Source organism: Pieris rapae, chromosome 22 (genome assembly GCF_905147795.1).
Source record: "Pieris rapae chromosome 22, ilPieRapa1.1, whole genome shotgun sequence".
Lineage (NCBI taxonomy): Eukaryota > Metazoa > Arthropoda > Insecta > Lepidoptera > Pieridae > Pieris > Pieris rapae.
In genome coordinates, this window is record NC_059530.1 from 1,963,456 (window position 1) to 1,985,172 (window position 21,717).

The window sequence follows — 21,717 nt, forward strand, 5'->3', positions numbered from 1 at the left end:
GTACGAAAATACCATAAAAGCTACACCTAAGGAAGAATGGGCCCACTGCTTTTCTCAGTGGTTCCATCGAATGCGACGATATGTAGAGAGGAACGCAGATTACTTCGAAAAATAATAAAAGTATTGGCAACTTTCTACATTAAGCCGTTTTTCATTTTCTCTTTTTCAGCATTACCTAGGTACAATGTAACGAAGTGTTAATAAATGTTACACGTATTTTAAACTTGAGTTTTGATAAATCTATGAAATTGATTACAAATCCATTTGAACTTTCAGTGCCATATTAAAGGTTAACAATGTAAAATAAAACACTTAGACAGTATACAAAGCCTGAACAGATTACATTGATAAGCATAAAACAATAGCTAACTTAAAATGTAATAACTAAAATATATTGTTAAAAGGAGTATATTAGGCAAGGTTCCGAAGATACTGGCAGCGTTCCCCCTTTGAATAACTACACTAATTCTTTGTCCGAGGTAACTGCTAGCTCTTCGGTCGCCTGTGATGTCGACTATTATTTTTGTTACTTACTTAAATAGGCTAGGACCCCACGGAGCAAGGGTCTCGACAGCGAATGGAGCACAATCATATTCGGTGCCTAGACCTCTGTATTTCCAAGTTTTAAAATTAATTTAAATTAATAAAGGACACCAGGATTGTGATTCTCCCATTTAATCTTTTGAGCTGAAACTACACATTTTGGTATATTTCTTGTCATTTTTAGCCAATATTTTAAGCAGCTTAAAATCAAGATTTCATTTAAAATATATGTAAACATATTCATACAAAAACCCCCACCGAACTATACTCAATAAATTATAACCGAATTAACATGTATTTTCGCATTATTCTTTATCAAATTCTGTTTACGATTAAATAAAACAGACTTAATAAAATAATACGGATTTGTGTGTTTATTCATAACAGTGATATATCTCAATCAGTTTTCCTTACAATAAAAGCAATCTCGAGACGTACGCAAGGCTGCCTAGTTCCGATTATGGCTATCTTTGTTTGTTTGACATTTGACCAACACAGGGACGAACTGTTTAAACGGCTTTAATCTCATCAATGAATGACATGTGAACTTGTTGACATATTTATTTATTAAAGTACCTACAATATGTATGCTATAAAATACACGACAATTACAGTGAACATACATTTTACTACAAAAATATTTTAAATTTTAGTTTTCCGAGTTTTTTTTTTGCTTAACGGATACCAGATAGGCGCTTACTAACGCTGTCACGTAATTTTATTCTACTGGACTAACTCTACAAACCACAGCGGTTTTCTAATTTAACATTTTGCGATATATTATTATATTGCAAAATAAAACAAGCAATAATGTTTTTACACAAGAAACAGGTTTACCACAAACCAGCTTCCAACCATTTGTAGGAATGACATCTATGGATGATATGAGGAAAATGGATCCATTTTCTGCAATTTCGTCCTTTTCACTCGTACAAAGTGTAAGCTGAGGGCGCAGAAGTCAAGTACTGGTTGACGGCAGTACACTAGCTTTTTACTGTAGAATATTGAAAATCTATAAAACATCAGAAAAGCATGCCATTGCCTAAACTGTGTGAAAAGCACACAAGTCAATGATGAAGACTAAAATTTCGTCTATTATTTACTTTTAAAATTTGTTTTATTATTACTATGAAGGTTGAGAATATTGTGAATACTGTATATTAGTGTTGGAACTAACTGTCAGTCTAAAACTAATATGTACCTATTTGACATACCCATTATGACATCAAAAGACATTTTTGCCTTTCACTCCGGCCCTGGCTGATCAACAAGCGTGTTCATAGAATCGACTACGTAAAACAGTTTATATCGCGAGGGCATTATATAAAGACGTTTATGTAACGTAATTATTAAGTTTCTCTTTTTGAGGTGTATTCGCAGCTTCCTAAGTAAGTTATATAGTAACATTTTAGACTTATAAGTAAATAAATGCTTTCAAAACTTTTAAGTATTTTGGCACTCGTGAATAATTATACACGATGATATTTTTGATGGAATTTATGATAATCATTTTATTAGAGGGAATATTTGAAGTTAGCTGTTTTGTTTATTTATTTTTTTTGCATAAGAAAGGTAGCATTTAGGTGAAGTTTTTTTTTAGTTTCCTTACGATGTTTATTTATTTATGCATATCTTACTCTTTACCATCAGTAGGTATTTATTTTTTCCTTATTTTCCCTTCTTTATTAAGGTAAAGATGTGAAAATAAATAATTTAAAATTATGTATGTAATTTGATGTAAATTTATATCTAATTACATACATTATACACATTAATAAGGAAAAAAAAATTGAGAATTGTTTATTACGTTTTTAACTTTAACCACTGAATCATCATTGATAACAAACTGACCCCGGGTCATACGTTTGATTTGTTTCAATGTCATTTACACATAATACACGAAATCGAAAAATTAGTAATTCATATGTTTCTATTTTGTCTATGCTCAATAATACTCACGGAATCTATAAAATTATATCCACATTTATAGTACGTCATTAAATTATTAAATCACAACAGATACGTCAAATTTACAAAAGAAACGTGATCTAATATATTACTAAATTAAAATGATTCGCAAAGTATGTAACAAAAACTCGAAGACCAGTTTTCCAAAGACCAATGCCAGTTTTATTTATTCCTTGAACTCTGAGGCAGGTTTATACGCGAAAAATTTAGAAAAAAATAGTTTTATTTAGCATTTAGATTTTTATTCCGGGAACAGTCTCTATCGAGTAACATAGTAAAATGTTCCATATGTAGCAACTAAAAGGGAAGGGTTAGTAAAACAATCTGAGCAGTGGTGGCCTAGTGGCTTCAGCGTGCGACTCTCATCTAGAGGTCATAGGTTCGATCCCCGGCTGAGCACCAATGGACTTTCTTTCTATGTGCGCATTTAACATTTGCTCGAACGGTGAATGAAAACATCGTGAGGAAACCGACATGTCTTAGACCCAAAAAGTCGACTATTAGATTTAAATATAATCATGAAACAGATTCAGAAATCTGAGGCCAAGACCTAAAAAGAGGTTGTTGTGCCACTGATTTATTTATTTAAGTAAAAAAATCACTGCGGCGAAACGTTCGCGTGGAAGTTATAAAATTACAGACGGAAGTAAGCATTCTATTCTCAGCCTTAGTCGTTTGTGAATGGAATTATAATTATAGAGATTAATGTAGACTTTTTCCTTGTTTACAAACAGCTAGATCAGTGTTTTATTAGTTACTCCAGCGACTCTCATTCTTGAGGTCTTAGGTTCGATATTTCTGTTTATGCGCGCGTTTAACACACTGTACAGTGAAGGAAAAAATAATGAAAAAACATATTTCTTGAGTTCTCAATTAGGTGAAAATAGCAATATATTTTTCCGATTTTGAATTTAACGGTGATAAACAGATAGACGCGGCAGAGTATTAATATCTATCTAATTTTTTTTTCTTTATACAAAATTAATAATATAATATAATCACGATATGTTACATTAAAAAACCGCTGTGGTTTGTATTAATGTAACAATAGCAGTCTTGTTAAGGAGCGCAACAAATGCATATAAAAGTAGTTTTTTTAATTTAGAGTTTATATTGGTTAGCGTTAGGTTATCTAATATCTGATTGGGTAGACTATTTATTTGCCGCGGTAGCAAATACCTCAACGTTCTCTCGCCAAAAACCTTGTTTGCTCTCGATGTACAGAGCCGAACTTGCATTGCATATATAACATTAATTTACTCTGACATGGCAAATCCAACTTTTTGGAGATCCAGCAATCTTATCCATTCCCCATCCTCACGTCTTTACAATATAAGTAAAAATCTAAAATTTTCATTCTAGTAACCAAAAATGAGAGATATAAAAATTGTATTCGGCAAGTCAAATAGTTCATGAACTACATTATGTACTTCAAATACAAATAATAATTTAACTGTTAATTTTTACCGATCGACCGCCATTTTGTCTTAATATTATTTCAGTAATAAAATTTTATGACAAGTAGTGGCCGGACCAGCTAGTAATATATTAATTAAAAAAATTACGTTTTATTTATTATACATTTATGTAAGATATGTTTCGAGTAATTGGGTGTGATTAAGGAATACATTTTTTTAATGGTTATGGTGGTTGAAGAAATAAATTTGGTAATACTCCCGCCCATAAACCGGCACATCCCAAGGGGGCTCGCAAGTGCGTTGCCGGGCTCTTAATAATTAATCCTCAGTTAACTTATTAATAAAGTATCCTTTAACACTCACTAACACACATAACCTTCCCCACTATAACACACAAATACACACACACTCACATACACAATCCCTTACTAACTTCCTTTTTGTACATTGATATCTATTTATTGGACTTAGATTTTTTTTTTTTTTTTTTTATAGAACAGGGGGCAAACGGGCAGGAGGCTCACCTGATGTTAAGTGATACCGCCGCCCATGGACACCCTCAATGCCAGAGGGCTCGCGAGTGCGTTGCCGGCCTTTTAAGAATTGGTACGCTCTTTTCTTGAAGGACCCTAAGTCGAATTGGTTCGGAAATACTTCAGTTGGCAGCTGGTTCCACAGAGTGGTGGTGCGCGGCAAAAACTGCCTGGAAAAACGCGCAGTTGTGGAACGGCGGACGTCGAGGTGATACGGGTGGAATTTCGTATTCTGCCTCGACGTCCGATGATGAAACTCAGCTGCAGGTATTAATCCGAACAACTCCTCTGAACACTCTCCATGGTAAATGCGGTAGAAGATGCAGAGAGACCCCACATCTCTACGCAACGCCAAAGGATCAAGCCGCTTGGAGAGATTTTGGTCGTCAACGATTCGAACCGCTCTTCGTTGAATACGGTCAAGTGGAAGAAGCTGGTACTGGGGAGCACCCGCCCAAAGGTGGGAACAGTACTCCATGTGGGGCCGAATTTGAGCTTTATATAGTTGCAAGCGGTGGCCCGGAGTGAAGTACCGTCTCGCCCTGCTGAGCACACCAAGCTTTTTGGAGGCTAATTTTGCCTTTCCCTCCAAGTGACCGCGAAACTGAACGTCGTTCGATATGTCAACGCCAAGTATTCCAATGCTGGCTGTGGCTTTAAGGAGAGTGTTTTCGAAAAGAGGAGTAGCGACAAAGGGTGTTTTTTTAGCGGAAAACGCGCAAACTTGTGTCTTTTTGGGGTTAAATTGGACTAGGTTTAGTCTGCCCCAGTCGGAGACTCCACATAGTAGGGTTTCTACTTCAGACACAAGTTTGTTCCGGTACTCATCGACATCTGCCCGAGAAATACTTGCCCGGCCAGTGTAAAGAGTGTCCCCAGTGCTGTCATCCGCATAGCAGTGAATGTTGCTAAGTTGCAACATATCATTGATATGCAGAAGAAACAGGGTCGGGGATAAAACACAGCCTTGTGGGACCCCAGCGTTCACGGGTTTAAGGTCGGAACATGCTCCGTCGATGACGACCTTGATGCTCCGATCGGCCAGAAAGCTGGAGATCCAATCGCATAATTTCTCGGGAAGCCCGTAGGCTGGAAGCTTCGAGAGCAGTGCTCTGTGCCACACCCGATCGAAGGCTTTCGCTATGTCCAAACTAACCGCTAGAGCCTCCCCCTTGGACTCAATTGCCTCCGCCCATCTATGCGTAAGGTATACAAGAAGGTCACCAGCCGAACGACCACGACGAAAGCCGTACTGAGAGTCACTTATCAGCTGGTGGCCCTCCAGATACTCCAGGAGCTGGCAATTAATAATGGATTCCATTATTTTGGAGAACAAGGAGGTTATAAATATTGGTTGAGGTGATGATATTATTGTCAATATCAAAAATAATTTATTCATACAGGTAACTGTACACTTAATTCGACATTCCTTATTCTTTATTCCTTTTTGTTATGTATATGACTTGCTATGGAATGGAAGCCTGGTTATCCATATCACAGGTTCTTACCTAGTTTGGAAACCAGTCTCCCAATACTGTCACTATATTATGAATTATTATTGTTAATGTTTAAGGGAGAAAAATAAATAAATTATTATTATTATTAGTTGTGGAACGACGGACGTCGAGGTGATTCGGGTGAGATTTCATCTTTTGCCTCGACGTCCGATGATGATTAATCCGAACTAGAAAATAAGATATATTTTATATCAATCATCTCCTGCGCAGCAATAATAAGCAATATTATTGTATTAGGATATATTAAAATTAGGACAAATAAAAAGGACAACAAAACTAATATGGGACAGAACGCGTACCTAATGAGATTTATTGTTTTAGTATGAAGCTCATCTACGTAGCGGCCCTGGCGTTCTGCGTCTACGCATCCGCGAGAGTGACAAACAGACAGCAGTCGGTACCTATTTCACCGCAAATCACTTCGCTTAACGACAAGGTAATTATTTAATTTATTTTATATGGCTTAGGGTCCTTCAAGAAAAAAACAAAGCAATTTTTTAAAGGCTGGCAGCGCGTTTTCGAGTCGTTTGGCAGTGTGAGTGTCCATGATATCACTTGACATGATATGAGTCTCTTTCGTTTTGTCTTCTGTAACATAAAAAAATGGCGGCTTAATTATTGAGGCTCGATTTAAATAGAAAAAAACCCTCTACAAGTCTTGGTGTTGGCTTCAGATTTCTGTATCTGTTTGGTGATCTTCTTTTTTCTTAATCAGCCTTCTATGCCTGATAGATCATATTAAAGGCTAAGGATGTTTTTCTCACCGTGTATTCCTTCGCTGTACGATTAAATGCCCACACAGAAAGAAATGTCCCTTGGCCAGATCTAGAGAAGCACCACTTGGCAGACACTCAACTAAGCAGGAGATATTATAATTCCCTTGACAGGATAATATGGTATATAAACAGGTATCTCCAGGCATGCTCTCCAATCGACCACACCTCATTTCATATCAGGTGGGATTCTGGCCAAAGTCTTTCCAGTTCTGTATAGAAAAATTACATACTATACCAAATAATATGTTACAAAATGAGCTATAGACACGAGAAAAATCACTGTGATTTTTATATCATGTCCATAGACCAAAGCCTAGTTAGCCAAACCATCAAAGGAAAACGTTAGCGGTGAGCCTACGTGAGCATCCATGCTGTCTTCTACATCTAAATGGTGTCAAGAGCGTCCGAACCCTGGCCAATGAATTCAGAGGATACAAGTGCAGATGAAATCGAAGCCGAATAAATCAAAGCTCAAAAGTAAAAATTTGGGTCTCAGAAAGTTTGTCTTCAGAACGCCCATAAGAACTGTGCTTTTCACCTACGTCTGAATTCGTTTCTGAACCGAATCGTTCAATGGGAACATTTTCTATTCTCCTGTAAAAATCGAAAGTATAGTGCATAAATTTGCATATAAAAGAACAAAAGATTATCACCATAGACGCAAAAACGCCTCCCTCCGTTCGGAATATATATTATGATAAGATGATACATCATTTATAATTTCATGTTACATATATTTTATACTTCATGTTTATTTATTATTCTATTTATTTATTCCACTACAATTTTCTATCTTAACAGTTACTTCTAATACGATAGAATTCCAAAATAATTCCCACACCAATTATCCTACATAAAAACATTAAAAAATTAAACTTATATTCCTAAATCTTATAACTAACAATATATGTTATAGGGGTCAAGGCTCCGAATGTGATTTTGTCCCATTCGGTGTCGAGACCCTTGGTCCGTGGGGTCCTATAAGTCCTTTAGGGAAATGTCAAAAAGGTTAGTCGACATCACAGCAGAACGAAGAACTGGCAGCTGCCTCGAACAAAAAATTAATCTAGCTATTCATTTGGGGAACGCTGCCAGTATCTTCGGAACCTTGCCTAAAGAGACTCCTTTAATATTATATTTTACTTATTAGATTTTAAGGTTAGTTATTGTGTATTACATTAGCATTATATTATTGAATAAGAAATTAAATTGATATGACACTACTCTCCATGTTATATACATATTAAAGTTGTATCAAAAGAATCAAGGTCAGAAAGCTTTAGTGGTCCTGGCGACGTTATTTTTCTTACTCATACACGTAATTTACATTGTGTTCATTCTGTGACTCACGTCGGTTTGCCAGCAAAACAATTACTTCTCACAATTGGAAAAACATTGCTACTATGCAATTAGCTTCATTAGCGTTTATTAGAGAAGTTGATAATAAAGAACTCCAGTAAAAGAATCAAAAAATCAATTATTATAAAAATAATTCTCATTTTAAACTTTTATACTACTCTTTCTATACATTTAATATTAAATTAAACATGATAACAGGATGCAAGAGAAAAAGCCAGAGTACACCCAGCCTTTGCCAACGCAGGCCAACGAGCTGGTGTTGAAGTGTGGAGAATCAATGTAAGTATTTCTTATAAAAATGTCAGTGTTTCCTGAAGAATTTCCTAACAATTTTTGTAAATACGCATGACTGAAGAAGGCCATATAACAGGTTTATAATATAGAATATATTTATGTATGATATATATGTCGCAGAAAAGTAGTTAAGTCAGGAAGTTAATTGAATATCTAGACAGTTAATTAAAGGTCGATATTTAATCAAGTCGCTAAAGTTCGTTCAGACAAGTGACTGAACGAAACGTTTAACGAGTTTCCTATACGTTTCTAGGCAACAAGACTTATCTAACCATTTACAATAAAACAAAACACGGAATTTCCAAGCTCTTAGTTCTTCACGATCACACGGAAATAACCATAACAAATGAAATAATCATTAATCATCGGAGTCAACAACATGTTTACAATTTTACCAAAGACCACAAATTAAACAAAAAACCGCTTTGCCAAAAGAAAAACTGTAAAACTTACTCACTTACTGCTATTTTATCTTTATAACACCTACTGTTTTTAATTATTTTATATTTGCGTTAAAATTATTCCTACATTTTTTTTATATAAATTATAACATTAGTAAAAACATTGTTTTATATGGTCTAACATTTTAGAGTTCGTCGCGGGTTGTTAATTTCCTGAAGGGCTGCACGGAAACTCAGTAGAGTAGGAAGGACAGCTCCACACCTTCCCCGGTGAAGGCAGTTTTTTACCCTACTCTGATTTTTATAGCTATGGCGCGCCCTTTTAATTTGTGCTACGGATTGAATCATTCAAAAGTCAAAAGTCAAAATTTATTTATTCATATAGGTAACATAATGTACACTTATGAACGTCAAAAAAGAAATATTACATGATTTTAATTTTACATTTACTGCCAGTTCTCAAATCAAGGGCGTAGAACGGAAGAGAAGAACTGGCAATAAACTCTCCGCCACTCTTGTTAATTGCCAAGTTTTTTTACACAATGTTTGTAAGGAGCTGCAACCACTACACCATGTTCCATATGACATATTGAGTAATAAAGAATAAAAAAATAAAAATCAAAGATTTGTCCTATATCAGCAGGAGGCATGGTGAAATAGGAGCACGCACTTACATACTCGTGAGAACAACACGCAAATAAGTAGTACATATAAACAAATATATATATACTGACCTTCTTTAAGTGAAACTTCTTTAGGCCCATGATGATAAAATTTTTACGGATGAAATGCAATAATAATAATATTAGCGTCACGAAAGTGTGCAGCGTTTGTGTTTAGATCGATTGAGACCGATTGAGAGAGAGTGAGAATAAATATTGGTTGATATAATCGTTTAGTAGTTATATATTAGCACTTTATATGGCTAGTTCTGTCACAACGTTTTGTGCAGTAGTCGCAGATTTTTAATTTATTTATACTATCCTTAGCTATATATAGACAAATACATGGTGTGATTTGGGGCTTATACCTTAGTAATAATTAATTTTCAAAGAATTTTCACTTCTGACATGTGTACTTTGTAAGCGCGTTTCAGGTTGTATCGCCATCGTAGTGATTTGTAGCCGTAGATTAAAGTTGGCTAATGTGCCTTATCATTTTCAGAACTTCGAGCCAACTGTCGTCTCTCAGAATGATTTCGGAAAGTTCTACAAGGGCGATTCATACATCATTTTAAAGGTAATATTTGATAATACTAGGATGGTTACAGCTTTCAAAAACGACGGTTTTAAATTAATTTCTACGATTAATTTACATAAAGGAATTTCATCAAGTTTATAATACTAATTAACATATAACCTCAAACTGGATTTTGGGAAAAAATTTAAATTTAACTTGGGAAGTTTGAGGAATGGTCTCGTCACTTAAACATAAGTGTATGTATTGATGTAACACAGCTCCTTATATATAGACATACTTATAATATCATATTAATAAAGAATTTCCAATTTTAACTTAAAATTCAATCTTAATTTAACGTAAGTATTCAGTCTCGTGTGCCTGACACGTCGTTGACTGTTTGGGTCGGTTGGGCAAGCCGGTTTCCTCTTTATAACATATCTGTTACCCTTATTAAAAAAATAGTTATGTATAATTAATATTTATAAAGTAAGAAACGAATTAACATTTATAAATACTTTAATGTATGTTAAAAAAGCATTACATGTTTGTTACAGACTACAGCAGATAAGAAAAACAATTTATCGTGGGATATCCACTACTGGATCGGGAGCCAGGCGACTCAAGACGAATCTGGCGCCGCTGCCATCTTGACTGTTGGTTTGGATGACAAGTTCGACGGGAAGGCTGTGCAGCACAGAGAACCTATGGGTCAGGAGAGTCAACAGTTCAAGGCATATTTCCCAACTGGTATGTGTAACTCCTAAGACAATTATTATACTATGATATTTTTTATATGAATTATATGTAATGATTTATTTTGAATAAGAATACAAGGAAAAAACAAGGACAATTAATTTCGTGTTATTACTTAACAAACCAAAAATTTTACGTTTTAAAGGCAAGATTTTGGGTGGCTTTTTTTTATTTCTATTAAGTATTTTTACAGTATTTTTCTTTTTCTGCAACTAAGGCGCAAACTAGCTGCTGTGATCTCTGGCAGAATGACCAGCGCTGGAGTTTGCTCCTTAGTATAATTCTAAACCAGGCTCAATTACAAGCACAGCACACACGCATTACATTTTAAAACGTACCTTGTTCTCTAAAAAAATCGTTATCTGTCTTTTTTTCCGTGTTTTTCTTTGATTATGGTTATTTTGTGTGTTTATGTGTGTGTTTTGTTGGTAATTCATGTTACATCTATGTCTATATTCTATATGATTAAAAGAAATACATAAATACTTATCCTAATAACCTGGGAAAGTCTGGGAAAGCTAGTCCAAGAGCCGCTCAAACTCCTAATAAAATCACATCCTTCATTCATCCACTTTCATGGACCTCCTTGGATCAAACCGCCTCTATAAATAATCTATATTAATATTAACAGGAATACGTTACTTGGAAGGCGGTAACCCATCAGGCTTTAACCATGTAGTCACGAATGCCGGGTCGGAAAAGAAAATGTATCAAGTCAAAGGAAAAAGAAATGTTCGCGTGCGGCAGGTAATTCTATTTAAATATTATTATTAAGCAAATTATTATATAATAGATTACAATATAATAAATCCATTAGAATATCCTAACATTCTACGAACATATAGTTATTGAGATATGTGTAAAACATTGTTTTAAAAAGCCTTTTACAGTAAATTATTAAAATTACAGATTTATACTAAAAATTTGTAAATAATGTCTTCATCTGACTAATCCTAATACTGCAATATGTGTATTGTGTAATTTCACACAAATCGCATCATGAGAAACACATGAAAACCTGACATTTATTTACGTGTAATGAAGACACTTACATGATTTATGCTAAGTTACCAAGTTGGAATACAGATATCAGATATGGCAGTATCGAACTGCCACATTTAATACTTAAATTATAAGTTATATTTAATTAAAATATATTGAACGCCTCCTCCGGTGGTAACCAACATTTTTTTTACAAAGTACGCTGCAGGCTTGTACGGCGCCATCTTGTCTACAAATCGTTTTGGTGAATTACTGATACTATTAAAATAATTAAATGTAGGTTTTAATTCAATAAAATAATCTGAAATTGTTTTTACATTACTCTTTAATAGCCAAATGTAAATTATAAATAAAACTTTCTTAAAAAATATTAAAAATAAATTTTCAGCCGTAATAAGACTCGGAAACTTACTTCTAGATTACCATGTTCATATATATCAACTACTTTGTGAATATTTTAAGTATATTAAGACAAGCTATATATATATATATATATATATATATATATATATATATGTGTATATGTTTTTAAAAACATTTCATTTTCAATTATATACGAATTTTAACAAACACTTTTAACTTCAGGTAGACCCACTATTCTCGTCCATGAACAAGGGAGACTGCTTCATTCTGGAGAAAGACAATGATATATTGGTGTTTGTCGGTGACAAAGCTAAAAATGTGGAGAAACTGAAGGCTATATCCATGGCCAACCAGATCAGGGACGAGGATCACCATGGAAGAGGAAAATCTGACATTATCGGTGGGTTATTGACATTTAAATAAAAAGGTTGAAAATATCGAAGAATTCAAAAGTAATGCAGTTCCGGCCGCGTTTTTGTTTGGAATAAGATGTTTTGTAACCTCTTATTTCCATTTACATAGAACTATATACTATAACATGGTTGATTTATGTTCTTAGACAAATACTCAAGTGAAGTGGATGTTCAAAAGTTTTTTACAACCCTTGGGTCCGGCAGTAAGGATCTCGTGCCAGAGGAAAGCGCTGGTGGCGACGATCAGGTAACATTTTAAAACGTTAAATAATTTAATAAATTGTAATCATAAACGCCTCTAGAAGAGCTGTGTTTGGCACCATGGTTATCTTGCTGCTAGCCAGGTCGATTGAAAAAACTTTATATCCCTGTAACAGTCCTGACCTGGCGCCCTGCGCCTTTCATTTATTAGCGAGAGCTAGAGATAACATTCGAGGTATTCGCTTTATGAGATTTTCACCGCATCTTGAGGGGTTGACCCCTTCGGAAGAATGGGCCCACAGCTTTTCTCAGTGGTTCCATTAATGTGTATATGTGTCCTCTCTGAGGAACGTAGAATTCTTCAAAATTAAATAAAAGTATTGGCAAATCAAATTAAAAATCATTTATTCATATAGGTAACATAATGTACACTTATGAACGTCAAAAAAATATACATGAAATAAAATAAAAATAAACTAATTTTACATTTACTGCCAGTACTCAAATCAAGGGCGTAGAAAGGAAGAGACGAACTGGCAATAAACTCAACTTTCTATATTAGCCGGTTTTCATTTTCTAAACATTTTTAGTGTTACCTAGGTCCATTAAAATGAATTTTAAAACAATAATAACGTGATGTTTAATATTAAAGTTCTCAGTCTTTAAAGTTAGTAAAGTAACTTTAAAGACTGAGAACTTTTTTCTTATTTAGATTTTTTCTAACTTTCAGGCTTTTGAAAAGAACGAAGAAAACATAGCGACGCTCTCGGAAGTGTCTGACAGCACGGGCTCTGTCAAAGTCAAAGCATTACAGAAGCCATACACACAGGCACAATTAAAATCACAGGTATTAATAAAGATTATCAATTATTCATATATGAGAACGAGTGAGCGAGTGCAAATGGCATTGCACAATTCTCACAAATATCCCGCGATCTGGCGCCATTAAAATCATTTTTTTAGATCAATCCCAATGGTGTATTAATAATGCAGAGATTTGCAAGTAAATAAAAAACTTAATACACAGTATCAGAGGTTGCATGGCGTAATGTGCGGCAAATTAAATAATTTACGAATTGCTTGCAAATTCCCTATAATAATAATGTATTTGTAAGAATATTGTACACAAATATTATGGTTAGTATTGTCTTTTATTAACATAACTTTTACACATTTAAAGAAAAACACTTTTTACGGTTAGAATAACTTTATTTATCATAGGAATTAAAAAAAAAATCGCTTACTGAGAAAAAAACATTACAAGAGACTAAATAATTATTACTAGAACACACAGAAGGTACCTATACAAAAATTCAAAAACAAATACAGTAACAAAAATGCAGGTAGACACAACAGACTCGAAACAAAAACATAGGTTTAGGATTGGACTTATTACTAGATGTGGCATTGATGGCATAGCCTGATATAACAGGTTTATATTAATTACTTTTTATATTTATACATTATTTATTATATTATATTATATATATTTATATATCATATTTATACATTATATTATATGTATTATATTATGCTATACTATATTATATTATATATATATTTAATAAGACTATTTTATTTTTAGTTTATTGTTCTATTTAGATATTTTAGGTAAATACATTTATATGATTTATATGGGTTCATAAAATATTTTATGTACCTATTGGGTTTTATTTGTTTTTGTCTAATAGAAGTAATTAATAATTAATATTTAAACTTTAGCGGTGTAAATCTAATCGAAATGGGGTGTATTGCTTTATTTATATATACATATATTTAATCACTTATTTGTATGTATTAACTGTGTGTGCTTTTAGTAGCACTTTTTAACGGATTATAGTTATGTATTGTTGTATTTAAACTTATAATTATTTGTACATAATTTTAAATTTAAACCGACGTTTCGCGTGCTTTACAGCGTGCGTGGTCACGGTGACTGAAGACAAAGGTGTTAAATGTCAAAAAATATTACAGCTGCAGAAAATGATGTGTTATCTGTATTTATTTCCCCGGAGTTGGTATCGACTAAAAGATGTAGGGTTGTTGCAGAAATTGCTCACGGTGTCCTCCATTTTTGATTTTTGATTTTAATTTGGATATTATTGGATCCCAGGTGTTTGATAATTTTAGGCCGTCCTCTCTATTGAAATTGGCGTGTTTTTTGATTTCAATGGCTTCGCGTACCAATCTTGGGAAGAATCTTTTTTCTTTCGCAAGTACTTTCGGTTGGTCAAAGCGTATGTAGTGATTAGGCCTATCTAGTGTGTGTTCACAGACTGCTGATTTTGTGTGTCGTCTATGTCTTATGTCCGCGATGTGTTCCTTGAGTCTGCTGGACATATTGCGTTTAGTTTGCCCTATGTAAGACAGGCCACAGTCGCAATCCAGTTTGTATATACTTGCATCTTGCAATGGGGTGTTACTTTTGATTGGTCTTAGGAATTGCTGAATCTTCTTGTGCGGCTTGAAAATTGTATTAATGGAAGCTCGTTTTAGGACCCGGCTAATTCTATCTGTAACTCCCTTCACATATGGCAGGTAAGCTGGCTGGCGAGGAACTATTTGTGTCTTGTTTTTGTTTCTGTGATGCAGCCGGGGGATGCGCAACTTGTTTCGGTGTAGCACCTGTTTGACATGCTGTAGCTCCTCCTTGAGGTGGGCCGCATCACAAAGACGTTGGGCTCTCTGAAACAAACATTTACCGACAGAGAGCAGTTGTGACGGGTGGTGGTGGGATTCACCATTGAGGTACCTATCTGTGTGGGTTGCCTTTCTGTGTATTGTGTGACAGATGGCACACTAGGTCAAACAATAATATTGTTAGTACTGTTGAAAAGTGTTCCCTACGACCTTCATTTGGGGACTGATTGTAAAACTGTAAATTAATTATTTTAATATTTTTTTAATTAACAGGAGACATATATATTGGATACAGTGAGCGGCAGTATTTACGTTTGGCTCGGAAAGCAGGCTTCACCCAAGGTAAGGAAACTGTTTAATCTAACTCGTAAGTACTCTTCCTTTTCCTTCCCAACAAAACTCCGATTTTAAACCAGGATCCCCAACGCCATCAGCTACTACTAATTGACATTGACGTGATACTAATTGGCATTCGTAAGCAGATTTGGTATCTAGTTTTTTTAAATAATACTTCTGAATTAAAAATCGTATTAACTTGTAAAAATCCTGCGTTTTCTTTCGCCTACTAAGCAAACATTATATCAAACTCAAAATATGTAACTATTCATATAGTACAATTATAAACATCAACAGAAAAGTTAAGTTGACTCTAAATTTATATTTACTACCAGTCCGCAAGTCAAGGGTGTAGAGCGGGCAAACCTATCTTATCTAGCCTTTAACGCCTTCTTAATATAACTAATTATTGCATTGCATTGGGATTTTTTTTTCATGTAGTATGTATTTTCAGGAAAAAACAGAAGTTATGACAAGAGCTCAACAGTTGTTGACTTCGAAGAACTATCCATCATGGGTAAGACTAAGAATAAACTTACCGTCACATATTTTAAAAATCGAACAATCTGGTCGCTTTGTGATTAGTCAAGACGCTAAACAATCACAATGAAGCGATTCGTTATTAGCGCATTATAATGCAAACCGTGTTAAATAATAGTATACTTTACAAAAAATTAAACTTATAATTATAAGTTGAAAAAGATTCGAAGTTGAAATGGTTGTAATACTACCGACAACTATTATTTGTTTATTTATTCAGTAATAATCGAAATCGATTGTTAAATTAGAGGACAGTTTATTCAGGTATTATGTATTTTGTTACAATCTATAAATATGACTGATATCAAAAATATAAGCATTGTCCAGTCGAGTGAAGCCTCTCACGACACGAAAAATATCATGAGGATATTTCCGTAATAAAGGCCCGGCCTGAAAAACCAAGCCTTTAGATCTTACAACTGGTATCTAAGCTATCTATCTTTCTTAAGCAAGAAAGTACATTTTTAGGAAAGACGAAATTTGTCACTCACTTACTGCCTAGTTTATCGGCCTTTTAGTATATATATACATAAATCAGTGGTACTAAGAAACAAACGCTACTATCTGAGCCTCAGATTTCTGTCCCTTTCATGGTTACTTGTCAAGGTAGGTGATCTTCCTGTGCCAGTCACATCCAGTCGACTTTTTGGTTCTTAAGGCAGCCGTTTAGTGACTAATAATTAATATTACATGATAGTTTATACAACTGCTTTTTTCAGGTACAAGTGGTAAAAATTCCTCAAGGCACAGAACCAGCTATTTTCAAGCAATACTTCACCACTTGGCGTGATGCTGGAATGTCGCATTCGCGTTTAGTGCGTTCAGTCGGTCTGTAAAAAGCACGACTTTTAATCTCGATATTTTAGTGCATTTCTATGAATAGAGACCGGTGTCACTGCGCAATATCATAGCATGTTATACTTAGTTTGATCCAGTTGATAATTCTGTTGGTAAATTTCAAAGAGTTGAGAGTTAGCATATTATACATATGTCAAGAATAAAAATTTTAATTTAAAAAAAAATGGGGGCTTCGTCAAGATGCTTTAAAAATTTGTCGACACAAACTGTAATTTCATACAAATGTAGTTTTCTACTTTCTACATTCATCTTGTCTAAACCCCTTGAACGAGATTAAGCGAGAACCGTGAGACTTTACGACAGGCGTGACCCACTACAACCAAAGAAATTTGTTTGAAACACATTAGCTAGCACTTTGGTCACGTGACCATACAAATTCGTTTGTTATTGGGTGACGCCTGTCGCAAAGTGATTTAGACTTGAGTCCGTGGTAGTCTAAACTTAGCGCTAAGTTTTCTTATTTCTGAATCTCTCTCTTAGTCTGTGCTACGTCTAAACTATATATTGAAATATATTGTTATAAAACATCACTTTTGTTATCTTTATTGCACGTTTGTTGTAAAATGCAAATGGGCTTTGCATCCAATACTCAATTTTGTAATTTAAATAAAAAAATATAATGTATGCATGCGTTTCATTTTTTATACATCTAACTGGGAGTCAATGTTATATGGAGCATGAATAGAAATTACATTGGGGCCTATTTCATAGATAATAAATTCAACGCTTTATAAATAAGTTTACAAGAAGTAAGTTTAGAAGAACACAGTTTTATATACTTTGATCCTATTGGCATAGACATTATTCTAAAGAGGAAACTTAAGGAAGATGTCTTTAAAGAAGCAATGAAAACAAAACAAAAATATTATTGTATTGTATTAAATGACATTTATGAATAAAGGGATTTTTCCCTTAATTCATAAATCATTGCAATTAAATATGGGTAAAGCGGAAATAATAAATCTCTGGATTCATGTGTTTAGGTAACGAAAACGCCAAGAACAATTTATATGAAGTGAACATAGTCAACCACAATTCCATAAGTTTCGAAAAGATACCAGAATACAACCAAGGAGTAAGTTTTTTACCATATAAAAACTATAGTGTCAATATCACAACATTGTCTACATTACCACATACTTTTCTTGGACGGAAAGAGCTACGCTGTCATTGGTCTTAATGATTTATTGAAGTGTCTTAATAAAACAATGTATGCTAGTAGTGCTAATATGACACAAATTTAGGAACAACTGATATGATAGGTTTTTTACCTGCATAATATCTTTGCGTAATATTTTTCTAATTTAATTAATTTAATTTAATTTCTTTGCATAATATCTTTTAAGATACGATAGCAATCAGAACCGTTATAATTACCTTTGCCATTGTTTTAATAATGCAAGGAATAAAAATAAATACATTTTATTAGATGTTTGTGTACGTATATAGTAAAAAAAAATATTTTATGTCAGACTAACATTTTAAAATGGCGACGTTAGAACCAATTTCAGCTGCCGGCAAGAAAAGTATGTGGCACTTTATGCATTTTATAAGAACTACAGAGTAGTAACAATTAAGATTCCAATATTCTCTCATTTTTTAAATTGTGATTAGTGAAACGAAACGTTTATTTGTTTTTTATTACTAGCTAGCCGGCTAGACTGCTCGCAAATCGCACGGCAATATAGGCAAAATATTTTTTTAATTCAGATCGATAGATACAGATATTACCTCCAACAATGTCACAAACTTTATTTATTTATAATTACTATAAATATTTATTTACACGAAGCAAACAGTTATGTATATAAGTTTAGCAGAAAATGAAGGACTGAATGGATAGATCATAAATCTACTAATAATAGATATCATCGTGATTCATGCCTGTATTCTTTTTAGGCTTTATTAGACACGGAAGTCTATGTTCTGCAAATGGCGAACGATGTTTACATCTGGATTGGCAAAGAAGCTGATTTGTATAAAAGAAAACTAATTACGAATATTGCAAAGGTAATAAATTGTATAAAAATTTGGAAATATTTATTAGACTGTAGATGTTTTGACGTCGTAACATTACTCTGATGTCATAGGCATTGTTGATGTCATTCATAATATAAAAGTAATTTTAATATCACTTATAAAGAACTATCACTTAGAACAAATTGTAGTTCTTTATAAGTGATATTTGAATTACTTTTAGATTATAAATGCTGCCTATGACATCAGAGTAATGTTAATATAGGCTAATAAGTTTTGTTCACAGAAAAAAATATTTATTGAAGTGCAGGAACAGGAGGTATTATACAGTCTCATTTTCTAGAACCTCTTAAATTTATGTGTGTCTCTCTCTCTCTGTCTGTCTCTCTCTGACTCTTTTTACTGTAGCTTTAGTTTTTATCAAAATTAAAGATTGCTTAACGTCAAAATCGAATTTCAAATAAGAAATTAATTTAAAGAAAAGTCTAACTACATTTAGATAGTGAAAAAAAGTCTCATTTACCTATATTATTAATTAAAAAAAATATTCTAGTAGTTTTTATCAAAAGAAACAATTGATATAAAACTTCAAAATTAAAATTACATTAGTCGCATTATCTTAAAACCAACATGTTTGAAGGTTTCACTCCTACCATATAGTAATTACACACTTAATTTACGTTTAGTTTACGTTTTTAGTTTTTAAGTGACATTTGACATAATGTCATGGTTACTGTTCTTATTTAAAAAATTTTGCAGGCGTTTATCGGTGAAATAGGCAATTCTATACAAGACGTTGTGCCTGTCAAACAAGGCATGGAGCCGCCACAGTTTATAAATGCTTTTAGGAACTGGGATTCTGATATGTGGCTAGTAAGTTTTTATATGCAATTCTAACGTTAGTATAGTCAATTGTATAGTGCCTAATAAAATAATTATAACGTCAACGGTTGAAGATGTATGATGAATTAACTTGAAGTTGTGTAGTACAAAAATCTATATTGTAAATTGTAAATTACTGTGTAAGCCTCCTGGCGCTGTTATAGTCGATAATACAACATACATTTTACCATATGTTCGTGTTTAAAATTGATATTTTATTGAATTTTATGTTTTGTAATTAGAATTAATAGAATTGCATTTTTCTTCCAGAAAATAAGGCGTTACCAAGAAGAAAGAGAAATGGTTCTTCGGAATAATGAAATTGGAAATTTTCAATTTTACGAATTTATTAATAATTAAAGATTAAATTATTTATATGCTAATCAGGGTATGTTCTGCACTGAAAAACAAAACAAAACGTATAGTTTATTAAATTGAAAAAACCAGTCCAGAACGTCCATTATTGTATTTTTTCATATTCAGATTTTTGTCAGAAATATATTAGCTGTTAATAAAGTACATTGATTGTTCTAACTTAACTATTATTTTATTTTATTTATAAAGGGTGAAAAGACTAAGATAGCCAATAATACAGATAAGTCGTTTTTAATACTTTGATTGGCATTATAATTCGAAGTAAAACTTTTAACAACTAAATACTTGGTAATCAATACTTACAGCCATAAATTGTCATGAATAAATTGTTCCTAAATTCTAACTGATTGTATTATTTTTTATTGTTTTCTTTTAAAATGAATACGCTCAAACTCAAACTCAAAAATATCTTTATTCATATAGGTAAACATGAACGTCAAAAAATAAATTCAATTAATTGTAAATTTACATTTACAACCAGTTCGCAAGTCAAGGGCGTAGAGCGAGTAAGAAGAACTGGCAAGAAACTTTCCGCCACTCTTTTCAATCGCCAAGTTTTTAAGATTAGGATTAAATTAGGATCATTTAGGTATTCGCCACATTTATAAAAGGCTTTATTAGTTAATTTATTTTTAACAAGGGCTTTGAATTTATTTAGTAATAGTTCTGTAATTTCGCTTGAGAGTTTGTTGGAAAAACGAATACAATTTCCATATGTATGTGGAGCCTTAGTCTTCTGGAGCCGTTGGTCGCACACTCAAGCATTGCCTAGCATTGAAGGTGGAAAGGAGGCCTCTACTGGGCGTGCTACAGGGCGAGGACGCTACTCTAGATAACACTGTGCAAGGCTGCATAAAACGAGTAATTTTTCCCTACGCAATTGCATACGTTTTTTTAAGTTACATTTTGATATAATTAATTTGTATTATTATTATGTTCTTGTGTAGCCAAGTCCACATTTCAAGGATCGTCATGCCACTTAAATGTAATTGCTTGTGGCGGCGCCCATGCGTCGGGTTGTCTCTCACCTAAAATATGGCGAGAGAGCCGATGGCTGGCCATGCGTCATACTTGTGAGCGGGTGCTACTTGTGGTGACTGGTCATACTTGAATTCGTGTATGCGGTGATATTAGTTTTTTCTACTACGTATGTAAGTGTGTGCTTCTATTTCACCATGCCTCCTAATGAGAGAGGTCTTTGTTTCTGATCATTGTTTTTAATTTATTTTGTTATTCTTGATTACTCAAGATGTCATATGGAACATAGTGTAATGCTTGCAGCACCTTACAAACGTTGTGTAAAAAAATTTGGCGATTAAAAAGAGTGGCGGAGTGTTTATTGCCAGTTCTTCACTTCCGTTCTATGCCCTTGATTTGAGAACTGGC

General features: G+C 33.5%; 1 protein-coding gene across 1 annotated transcript; it reads left to right on the top strand.

The window, feature by feature from the left end:
- Positions 1–1,807: 1,807 nt before the first annotated feature.
- LOC110997308 (gelsolin) lies at positions 1,808–20,674 on the top strand. Its single transcript, XM_022265406.2, has 16 exons — positions 1,808–1,931; positions 6,301–6,415; positions 8,313–8,393; positions 9,974–10,048; positions 10,546–10,738; positions 11,376–11,491; positions 12,332–12,509; positions 12,669–12,769; positions 13,454–13,570; positions 15,637–15,705; positions 16,154–16,216; positions 16,959–17,067; positions 18,081–18,172; positions 18,997–19,107; positions 19,834–19,947; positions 20,227–20,674. The coding sequence occupies exons 2-16, from the start codon at positions 6,302–6,304 to the stop codon at positions 20,314–20,316; spliced, it is 1,623 nt and encodes a 540-aa protein (XP_022121098.2). The 5' UTR covers positions 1,808–1,931; position 6,301; the 3' UTR covers positions 20,317–20,674.
- The last annotated feature ends 1,043 nt before the right edge of the window (positions 20,675–21,717 follow it).